This window comes from Phocoena sinus, chromosome 11 (genome assembly GCF_008692025.1).
Source record: "Phocoena sinus isolate mPhoSin1 chromosome 11, mPhoSin1.pri, whole genome shotgun sequence".
NCBI lineage: Eukaryota > Metazoa > Chordata > Mammalia > Artiodactyla > Phocoenidae > Phocoena > Phocoena sinus.
Window position 1 is genome coordinate 43,849,119 of NC_045773.1, and position 12,071 is coordinate 43,861,189.

The window sequence follows — 12,071 nt, forward strand, 5'->3', positions numbered from 1 at the left end:
GGGGAGAGCCACCAGGACACCAGGATATATTCAATGAAGGCTGACATGTAACACCTGAGAGTAATTCTTTAGCAGGGCTCTTTTTAAAAAGATGGAGAAAACCCAGAGCCTCCCACCTCCCCGTCAAATGACCTGGCAGTTGAAAGCCAGGCTCTAGGAAAAAGTGTTGCTAGGACTGCGGTTGTTTAGCCTGGAAGACATTGACATTGCTCCCTTCAAATGTGTGGAGAATTTTGATGAGGATGATGATAAGGCTGAGTAGGAGAAAAACTGCTTTGAATTAAAGCAAGCAGGATTTCAAGGTCTATAAAGACAGACCACTAGGGCGACTGAAGGTAAGGACAGTCCTCTGAGACTGTGGCTTTGCTAACTGTTCTCCTTCCAAGGAGCATGGTTTAATTTGGAGCTTCTAGCCTCATCTTAGAATAATGCAAAGAGCTTGGCCTTCAGGGTCAGGCCATCTTCAGCTCAGCCATACACTAGGCACCTGACCTTGGACAGCCTACTCAACCTCAGTGTCTTTGTGGATACACAGGGAACGACTGAGACCCCTGAAGGAGATTGTGTGCCTCGCCGAGGGCAGTGCTCACCCACATGGCTGTGCTCAGCTGCGAGAACTGTCCAGTTCTCACATATCCATTGCCTCCATTTATTTCCACCTCTTTGTTTCTCAATCTTGAGAATTCACAGATTACTCAAGAATTTTTCAGAGGATATCTAGTTTGAGAACAGCTGCATTCAAATCTAAATACTGTCAAGGTAAGAAATCTTTAGCACCACCAGAAGCATAAATGCAAACAAAGGAATGGTGATCCATGACAGCACTCAGCTGTAAGGTGGTTGCCCTGGTAATCCAGAATGTACCTTTTTTTTTTTTTTAGGTTATCAGTGAAATGAAAACCAAAATTTAAAAATTAGTATAAAGAACCTGCAGACCACCGAGAATAGATTAGAAGTCTCTTGCTTAAGAAAATGTACTAGCATATCTTAATGAGTATTCCGTCATCAGGTGTTTAAAATTTTACATCTTTATTTAGCCAGAATCTCCATGTTCCACACACTAAATGGAAGTGTGCAAAGAAAAGGCAACGTTTTGATCTTCCATAACCGCCTTAAATTTCCTCATCAGCCTCCGCATTCTGAAGAGCCGGGAATGTAAGCCAGGCAATCCAAGGAACACTTTGCCTCTTGCGATTTAATCAACTTTCTGTTTAAAACTGTATTTTTTTAAGTAAATAACCAGTCGTCCAACCCCTCCACTTTCTCTACCTTCGCTGTCTTGGGGGTGGGGAGGGGGGCTTCTGGTGTCCTCCTAGAGCTGAGCAGTGTCCTCTGGGTCCCTGCAGGTCTCTCAGTGATGGGGCCCCTGTTCATTAAGTCATCCCCCACCTGCTCCCCGCCCAGCATCCCCCACCAGTGTCTAAGGCTCCCTCTCCTGTGTGCTCAGTCAGAACCTAGGATCTCTCCCTCAGGCCCCAGCTCGGCTCTCACTTTCATCCGCTTCCCACACGGCTGTCCAGCCACAGGGCAGCTACCTCATTTCCACTGTAGGGAGCCCCTGGGTGCTCACCTTCGAGCCACACCAAAGATCTTCCATGAGCCAGCTTCTGGATGCCCTTGGGGCCACCCAGGAGCCTGGGAGATATTTGACAGATAAAGCTCAGTTCCTTAGGTGGGTGCCTAACCCTCTGCAGTCTGACCCAGGCCTGTTTTCTCCATACCCGCAAGTTCCCCACTCTCTCCACTTCTGAGCCTTATTCCTCTAACTATACTGAGCAGTTTCATACACCCTGGGTTTTAGTGATCCTGCCGCTTCCTCATCAAGAATGCTTGTCCCCATGTCTACATATTAAAGTGCTCCTCACCTCTCAAGAACCTGCTCAGAGACCGTTCTTCCCATGGAGCTGCCCCAAGTCCTCAGACCAAGGGACTCCTCCTTCTCAGGCATAATGGGGGCATTACTCACCTCTCACAAGGCCCTCATCATGATTCTTACTCAGGCCCAGAAAAAAAAAATTATCGTTTCCCAGGGACCCTTTTTCTTTTATCAATCCAGTGATCTTTTTTCATTTCTGTCATCTATCTCCTTCTAATCACTTTTATATAGACAGCTCCCTTTAGCATTTGTCCAATTACAAACTGTATCAAGCAAATTTGGTACACAAACATCATAAAGAATCTGCCACACATCTTTTTAGCAGAACAGGATGGTCTAGATTCTTGTTGCAAAATATGTGTGATGAAGCCCTTCTTGTTGAATGACTAACTAAATGAAAATACCATCTTTTCTCTTATCCTGATAAATATGTTGTTTACTCATCGATTCTTGGGTTGAGAAAATTCACCTAGGACACCGTCATCTGAAGATTCTTAGTCTGAGATTTTACTTATACAATCAATTCCATCATCATTGTTAGAGTCTGGGGAGCTGCTCTTCTCTTTAACTTCATCTTCTGAGTCATCTAATTGTGAAATGTTCTCTGTCTGTTTTATTCCTTTGCCGTTATGAAAATTTTTGAATTCTAACCATATACAATGAGCTAAAAGCAGACTCAAAACGGTGATGATTTATTCTGATGTTGAATCATCCTTCTAGGTAATTCCATTCTTCTGTTTTATTATTCTAGTCTCTTTTTAGCATAATTGGAAACATTTGATGAGTAATGATGAAAGATAATTCCCAGGATGATGAAACAGCAAAATATTTCAAAAGATAAGGAAAATGAGATCATAGAAATCCCTTCATGTATCTTAGATTTATAAAAGGGTCCAGATAGTAATTGCAAAATACAATGAGTTTTATTTACAAAATTAGTACATTTTCACTTTGTTTGTTGGGAGTTCTTCAAGGAAGAATAAAAGCCATGAAGTACCAAGCCTTATAAATAGATACAACAACTTAAAGAGGAAGCTCAAAAACTAATACTGGGAGATTGGTTCAGGATGGTGGAGTAGAAGGACATGTGCTCACTCCCTCTTGGGAGAGCATCAGAATCACAACTAACTGCTGAACAATTATCGACAGAAAGACACTGGAACTCACCAAAAAAGATACCCCACATCCAAAGACAAAGAGATGGTAGGAGGGGCACAATCACAATAAAATCAAATCCCATAACCGCTGCGTGGGTGACTCACAAACTGGAGAACACTTATACCACAGAAGTCCTGCCACTGGAGTGAAGGTTCTGAGCCCCACGTCAGGCTTCCCAACCTGGAGGTCTGACAACAGGAGGAGGAATTCCCAGAGAATCAGACTTTGAACACTAGCAGGATTTGATTGCAGGACTTTGACAGGACTGGGGGAAACAGAGACTCCACTCTTGAAGGGCACACACAAAGTTGTATGTGCATCAGGACCCAGGGGGAAGGAGCAGTGACCCCACAGGAGAATGAACCAGACCTACCTGCTAGTGTTGGAGGGTCTCCTGCAGAGCTGGGGGGAGGCTGTGGCTCACCACGGGGACAGGGACACTGGCAGTGGAAGTTCTGGGAAGTACTCCTTAGCTTAAGCCCTCCTGGAGTTGGCCATTATCCCCACCAAAGAGCCTGCAGGCTCCAGGGCTGGGCCGCCTCAGGCCAAACAACCAACAGGAGGGAAGTCAGCCCCACCCATCAGCAGACAAGCAGATTAAAGTTTTCTGAGCTCTGCCCACCAGAGCAACACCCAGCTCTACCCACCACCAGTCCCTCCCATCATGAAGCTTGCATAAGCCTCTTAGCCTCATCCACCAGAGGGCAGACAACAGAAGCAAGAACTACAATCCTGCAGCCTGCGGAACAAAAACAGCATTCACAGAAAGACAGACAAAATGAAAAGGCAGAGGACTATGCACCAGATGAAGGAACAAGATAAAACCCCAGAAAAACAACAAAATGAAGTGGAGATAGGCAACCTTCCAGAAAAATAATTCAGAGTAGTGATACTGAACATGATCCAACACCTCGAAAAAAGAATGGAGGCAAAGATCAAGAAGATGCAAGAAATGTTTAACAAAGACCTAGAAGAATTAAAGAACAAACAAACAGAGATGGACAATAACTGAAATGAAAACTACACTAGAAGGAATCAATAGCAGAATAACTGAGGCAGAAGAACGGATAAGTGACCTGGAAGACAGAATGGTGGAATTCACTGTCATGGAACAGAATAAAGAAAAAAGAATGAAAAGAAATGAAGGCAGCCTAAGAGACCTCTGGGACAACATTAAATGCACCAACATTCACATTATAGGGGTCCCAGAAGGAGAAGAGAGAGAGAATGGATGCAAGAAAATATTTGAAGCGATTACAGTTGAAAACTTCCCTAACATGGGAAAGGGAATAGCCACCCAAGTCCAGGAAACACAGAGAGTCCCAAGCAGGATAAACCCAAAGAGAAACACGACAAGACAAATAGTAATCGAATTGACAAAAATTAAAGACAAAGAAAAATTATTAAAAGCAACAAGGGAAAAACGAAAAATAACATACAAGGGAACTCCCATAAGGTTAATAGCTGATTTCTCAGCAGACACTCTAGAAGCCAGAAGGGAGTGGCATGATGTATTTAAAGTGATGAAAGCGAAGAACCTACAACCAAGCTTACTCCCCCTGGCAAGAATCTCTTTCAGATTTGATGGAGAAATCAAAACAGTTACAGACAAGCAAAAGCTAAGAGAATTCAGCACCACCAAACCAGCTCTACAACAAATGCTAAAGGAACTTCTCTAAGTGGGAAAAACAAGAGAAGAAAGGACCTACAAAAACAAACCCAAAGCAATTAAGAAAATGGTCATAGGAACATACATATCAATAATTACCTTAAATGTGAATGGATTAAATGCTCCAAGCAAAGACACAGGCTCACTGAATGGATACAAAAACAAGACCCATATATATGCTGTCTAGAAGAGACCCACTTCAGACCTAGGGACACATTCAGACTGAAAGTGAAGGGATAGAAAAAGATATTCCATGCAAATGGAAATCAAAACAAAGCTGGAGTAGCAATACTCATATCAGATAAAATAGACTTCAAAATAAAGAATGTTACATGAGACAAGGAAGGACACTACATAATGATCAAGGGTTCAATCCAAGAAGAAGATATAACAATTATAAATATATGTGCACCCAACACAGGAGCACCTCAATACATAAGGCAAATGCTAACAGCTATAAAAGAAGAAATTGACAGTAACACATTAATAGTCGGGGACTTTAACACCTCACTTACATCAATGGACAGATCATCCAGACAGAAAATTAATAAGGAAACACAAGCTTTAAATGACACAACAGACCAGACAGATTTAATTGATATTCATAGGACATTCCATCCAAAAACAGCAGATTACCCTTTTTTCTCAAGTGCACACATTCTCCAGGATAGCTCACATCTTGGGTCACAAGTCAAGCCTCAGTAAATTTAAGAAAATTGAAATCATATAAAGCATCTTTTCCGACCACAACGCTATGAGATTAGAAATCAATTACAGGGGAAAAAATGTAAAAAACACAAACACATGGAGGCTAAACAATACATTACTAAATAACCAAGAGATTACTGAAGAAATCAAAGAGGAAATCAAAAAATACCTAGAGACAAATGACAATGAAACACGACGATCCTAAACCTATGGGATGCAGCAAAAGCAGTTCTAAGAGGGAAGTTTATAGCAATACAATCCTACCTCAAGAAACAAGTAAAGTCTCAAATAAACAATCTAACCTTACAGCTAAAGGAACTAGAGAAAGAAGAACAAACAAAACCCAAAGTTAGTAGAAGGAAAGAAATCATAAAGATCAGAGCAGAAATAAATGAAATAGAAACAAAGAAAACAATAGCAAAGATCAATAAAACTAAAAGCTGGATCTTTAGAAGATAAGCAAAATTGATAAACCTTTACCCAGACTCATCAAGTAAAATAGGGAGAGGACTCAAATCAATAAAATTAGAAATGAAAAAGGAGAGGTACAACAGACACCACAGAAATACAAAACATCCTTAGAGACTACCACAAGCAACTCTATGCCAATAAAATGGACAACCTGGAAGAAATGGACAAATTCTTAGAAAGGTATAACCTTCCAAGATTGAACCGGAAGAAATAGAAAATATGAACGGACCAATCACAAGAAATGAAATTTATTAAAAATCTTCCAACAAACAAAAGTCCAGGACCAGATGGCTTCACAGGTGAATTCTATCAAACATTTAGAGAAGAGCTAACATCCATCCTTCTCAAACTCTTCCAAAAAGTTGCAGAGGAAGAAACACTCCCATACTCATTCTACAAGACCACCATCACCCTGATACCAAAACCGGACAAATATACTACAAAAAAAGGAAAATTACAGACTAATATCACTGATGAATATAGATGCAAAAATCCTCAACAAAATACTAGGAAAAAGAATCCAACACATTAAAGGAATCATACACCATGATCAAGTAGGATTTATCCCAGGGATGCAACGATTCTTCAATATATGCAAATCAATTAACAAATTAAAGAATAAAAACCATATGATCATCTCAATAGATGCAGACAAAGCTTTTAACAAAATTCAACACCCATTTATGAGAAAAACTCTCCAGAAAGTGGGCGTAGAGGGAACCTACCTCAACATAATAAAGGCCATATATGACAAACCCACAGAAAACATCATTCTCAATGGTGAAAAACTGAAAGCATTTCAGGAACAAGACAAGGATGTCCACTCTCTCCACTATTATTCAATATAGTTTTGGACGTCCCAGCCATGACAATCAAAAAAGGAAAAGAAATAAAAGGAATACAAATTGGAAAAGAAGAAGTAAAAGTGTCACTGTTTGCAGATGACATGATACTATACATAGAAAATCCTAAAGATGCCACCAGAAAACTATTAGAACTAATCAATGCATTTGGTAAGGTTGCAGGATACAAAATTAATGCACAGAAATCTCTTGCATCCCTATACACTAACAACGAAAGATCAGAAAGAGAAATTAAGGAAACAAACCCATTTACCATCACATCAAAAAGAATAAAATACCTAGGAATAAACCTACCTAAGGAGGTAAAAGACCTTACTCAGAAAACTATAAGACACTGATGAAAGAAATCAAAGGTGAAACAAACAGATGGAGAGATATACCATGTTCTTGGATTGGAAGAATCAATATTGTGAAAATGACTATATTACCCAAAGCAATCTACAGATTCAATGCAATCCCTATCAAATTACCAATGGCAGTTTTTACAGAATAGAACAAAAAAAATTTTAATTTGTATGGAGACACAAAAGACCCCGAATAGGCAAAACAATCTTGAGGGAAAAAAATGGAGCTGGAGGAATCAGACTCCCTGATTTCAGACTATACTACAAAGCTACAGTAATCAAGACAATATGGTACTAGCACAAAAACAGAAACATAGATCAATGGAAGAGGATAGAAAGCCCAGAGATAAACCCACACACCTATGGTCAACTAATCTATGACAAAGGAGGCAAGGATATACAATGGAGAAAAGACAGCCTCTTCAATAAGTGGTGCTGGGAAAACTGGACAGCTACATGTAAAGAATGAAATTAGAACATTCCCTAACACCATACACAAAAGTAAACTCAAAATGGATTAAAGACCTAAATGTAAGACCGGACACTATAAAACTCTTAGAGGAAAACATAGGAAGAACACTTTTTGACATAAATCACAGCAAGACCTTTTTTGACCCACCTCCTGGAGTAATGGAAATAGAAGCAAAAATAAACAAATGGGACCTAATGAAACTTCCAAGCTTTTGCACAGCAAAGGAAACTATAAACAAGACAAAAAGACAAACTCAGAGTGGGAGAAAATATTTGCAAACGAATCAACGTACAAAAGATTAATCTCCAAAATATATAAACAGCTCATGCAGCTCAATATTAAAACAACAAGCAGCCCAATCAAAAAATGGGCAGAAGACCTAAATAGACATTTCTCCAAAGAAGACATACAGATGGCCAAGAGGCACATGAAAAGCTACTCAACATCACTAATTATTAGAGGGCTTCCCTGGTGGCACAGTGGTTGAGAGTCTGCCTGCCGATCCAGGGGACATGGGTTCGTGCCCCGGTCCGGGAAGATCCCACATGGAGCCTGCACATCCGGAGCCTGTGCTCCGCAATGGGAGAGGCCACAACAGTGAGAGGCCCGTGTACCGCAAAAAAAAAAAAAAAAAAAAGATTAGCACTAATTATTAGAGAAATGCAAATGAAAACTACAATGAGGTATCACCTCACACTGGTTAGAATGGGCATCATCAGAAAATCTACAAACAACAAATGCTGGAGAGGGTGTGGAGAAAAGGGAACCCTCTTGCACTGTTTGTGGGGATGTAAATTGATACAGCCACTATGAAGAACAGTATGGAGGATCCTTAAAATACTAAAAATAGAATTACCTTATGACCAAGCAATCCCACTACTGGGCATATACCCTGAGAAAACCATAATTCAAAAAGACACATGCACTCCAATGTTCACTGCAGCTCTATTTCCAATAGCCAGGACACGGAAGCAACCTAAATGCCCACTGACAGACGAACGGATAAAGAAGACATGGTACATATATACAATGGAATATTACTCGGCCGTAAAAAGGGACAAAATTGGGTCATTTGTAGAGTCGTAGATGGACCCAGAGACTCTCATACAGAGTGAAGTAAGTCAGAAAGAGAAAAACAAATATCGTATATTAACGCATATATGTGGAATCTAGAAAAATGGTACAGGTCAACCAGTTTACAGGGCAGAAATAGGGACACAGATGTAGAGAAAGAATGTATGGACACCAAGGGGGGAAAGCCAGGGGTGGGGGGTGGGATGAATTGGGAAGTTGGGATTGACATATATACACTAATATGTATAAAATAGATAACTAATAAGAACCTGCTTTAAGCACAGGGAGATCAGCTCGGTGCTTTGTGACCACCTAGAGGGGTGGGATAGGGAGCGTGGGAGGGAGATGCAAGAGGGAGGAGATATGGGAACATGTGTATATGTATAGCTGATTCACTTTGTTATAAAGCAGAAACTAACACACCGTTGTAAACCAATTATCCTCCAGTAAAGATGTTAAAAAAAAAAAAACCTACTGTATAAAAAATAAAATAAAATTCAAAAAAAACCACAAACTAATATTGGGTCCAGTGGACCCTAATGGTACTTTAAGGGTTATCTTGCCAAGATTCCATACATATCTGTCTAATATAAGGTGAAAAATAGAGAGTTAGAATGTCATGTCTTCCTGGACTTCCCCAGGCCTGGTCAGGGTTCTACTCATAGAGAGAGCTTCGGAGATAGTAGGAGCCGGAGATGTAATTGTGTAATTATCAAGGGAAGGGCACACAGTATTCCTTATGTATGCGCAAGGACCTTGCACCATCTCAAAATCTGCGATTTGCCTAGAATACCATTCTTTCCTCTCTCCCTTTTAGCTGGGTAACTGCTACACTTTGAATCTCCACTCAAACACCATCTCCACAAACAAGCTTTCCCTGAGTCCCAGCCCTGCCATCCAGTGCCCCTTAGAGGGCTGTCAAAGCCTCTCTCCCCACGCACTGCTTCTGTGCCCTTGTCAGGGTTTTAGTGCCTTCTCCACTAGGGGACGGGCGGAGGTTTGCTCAGCTTTGCATCCTCAGCACCAGCACAGTGCTGACCCTAGTAGGCACTCGGTGAGTATTTTGCAAATGAAAAACACTGAAGTCACTTTTCTGAGTACAGGTGCTCACCTGCCTTAATTTTTAACAAAGTGTTAAGATGCACGTGTTTGAAGAAGTAAAAATAAAAAGTCCATCCATAGGGAAAGCAGATCAGGTAAGAGCTTCATTTTCCTGATTGTCCTTTACTCAGGGATTATTGGGAACAACAAGCAACATGACGGTAGCAGAAGAGTCTTCAGCTCATGATTCTGGCTTTCATTTAGGTGTCCGGTGATTTATCAAAGACTGATATCTGCAATGAGGCTCGGCACCCACAGGCCGGCACAGACGCTGCAGAAGAGAAACGGACAAACAGGCTGTACGAGTTGGCAATGAAAATGAGTGAGAAGGAAACTTCCTCTGGGGAGGATCAGGAGTCCGAGCCCAAGACAGAGTCTGAGAACCAGAAGGAAAGCCTGTCCTCTGAAGACAACAGCCAGAGTGTCCAGGAAGAGCTGAAGAAGGTAAGCTCTGTGAAACCACCTGCAGACGGCTTGGTTTCTGCAGCTGGGGTGTGGGGGAAGGTTCTGCATTTGTGCAGAGATGTGCTGGGACCCCAAAGAGCACTCTCTAAAATGCCCATCCCTATGCACTTGGGAGAGCCCAAGAAAATTCTGCTTGATTAACGCTGTTATTCAATCAGGAAAGTAGCACCGCGTGTCCTTGGAAGTCTCCCAAGACCTCTCATCTCCTATTCTTCATCAAGACAGCCCTTACATTTCGACTCTATAACGTAGTACCCATGGTCTCTCTCATTGGTAAAGAGCTGTGTTATTTCCCGCCCCACCCTCTCCCGAAGGAATGTTTCCTGTGGATTGAAAACATCTAGCCAATCCTCTTCTAGCCAATGATGATGCTTCATTTCATAGTATAAAGTCTTTGTGTTGAAAGTGGCCTTCTGGATCATTTATCTCTGCAGTTTTCAGATTTTGGCTTGTTTGACTTAGCCAGAAGGCTTTCTCAAACAAACCTTATATGGAATCCCAGTGCTTTAAACAGATAAAAGGACTGCTGCTCTGAGGGTCCCCAAAGCTCCAACCACCTGATCTTCAGTCCCACCATCCTCCCTTCCTTCTCCCAAGCTGGCCACCGAGTTCCAAGGGACACTGTGTGGAAGGTACAGAAAATAGACCCTGCCACTGGCAGAAAGGGATCCCAGCCTTTCTGCCCACCATCCTCCAGCACATGCCTGGGTTCCCACTACAGCTCCACCAAGTACGTTCACACTAGACTTGGCCCCCTGGTCAGGATATCCCTGCTGCCTCCAGGGGAAGGGGAAGAAGCTAGCATTTGTTCAATGTCTCCTACATGCCTGGTACTTTGCACATGTTAGTTAGTTCATTTAATATAAAACCTTGGAGGCAGACACAGACCCATGTTGCAGATAAGGAAACTGAGTCTAGTCACAAAGGTACTTACCCAAGGCCCACAGCTAGTAAGTTTCAGAGCTGAGGCTGCATCACAAACCTGCTTGGCATCAAATCACAGGCTCCTTCCTTTACAACAAGCTGCCTCTTCTGGAACTCAGATAAGATCTTATCTGGTAACATCTAGACTTCTTTGTACTTAGGATCAATTTTTTCCCTACTCTGAGAGCAGGCTATCTAAGCTAACAGGCTGCTGGTAACCCACGTGCATGGCGAATGAGTCCCCTTCATCTGCTCAACAGCCAAGCTGGGGTACTGTGCAGGAGCCTGGCCAACCCAGGAATGGCCACAGGTGGTCCAGAGCAGGCCCCAAGGGAAGTGGGGACCATCCTCCATGGCTGAGGCCCTGAACCTTCCGACACCTCAGACTCTGCCTTGCATTCATTCCCAACCCGGCCTCCGTAACCATTGAATCCTCACTCATAAACCTGCCGGGTCCTTTGCCTGGGGATGGCGCACATCTCTTTCCCCCAGCATTTCTGTGGGTGGAGAGCAGATCTTGGCCTTCACGGGCAGCCCTTCCCCAGGATATGGTCTCCGACCCATTGCCTCTTCAATGGTTATGGGCTCTGATCCTCTCTGTTACTTGAACCGACGGCCCATTACAGTCACATTTGTCTGCTAGAGCTGAGAGCCAGATGGTAACCGAAGAATATCACATTATTTCTTACAGTGGCTCCACATCCTACTGGCTTTGCTGCCTGGTGGTCCCAAGGCACCAAAAGCTCATGCTGTACCAGCAGCACACCAGGCTGGGATGAGCCACGCACACACGCCCCTCATCAGCCTGCAGGCCTCACCTTCTGGAGGCACAGCCATCTGTTTGTACTGTGCTCTTCTGGGCAGAATGTGAACAGGGAAAGGCGGAAAATCCTGGGTGCTTGGCCAAGCCCTCCATCCTGCCCCCATCCTGCCCTGTGCCCTCGCT

At 42.5% G+C, this 12,071-nt stretch overlaps 1 protein-coding gene across 4 annotated transcripts in view; it reads left to right on the top strand.

The window, feature by feature from the left end:
• Nucleotides 1-12,071, top strand: part of MYRIP (myosin VIIA and Rab interacting protein) — a 219,958-nt gene that overhangs the window by 173,400 nt on the left and 34,487 nt on the right. For 3 of the 4 annotated variants that reach the window (XM_032648309.1, XM_032648310.1, XM_032648312.1), the window contains one exon: nt 9,941-10,180. In XM_032648309.1, the coding sequence (XP_032504200.1) occupies nt 9,941-10,180 (240 nt within the window). Of the gene's footprint in view, nt 1-9,940; nt 10,181-10,359; nt 10,550-12,071 lie in introns of those variants that run through there. The other variant, XM_032648311.1, reaches the window with a different exon arrangement.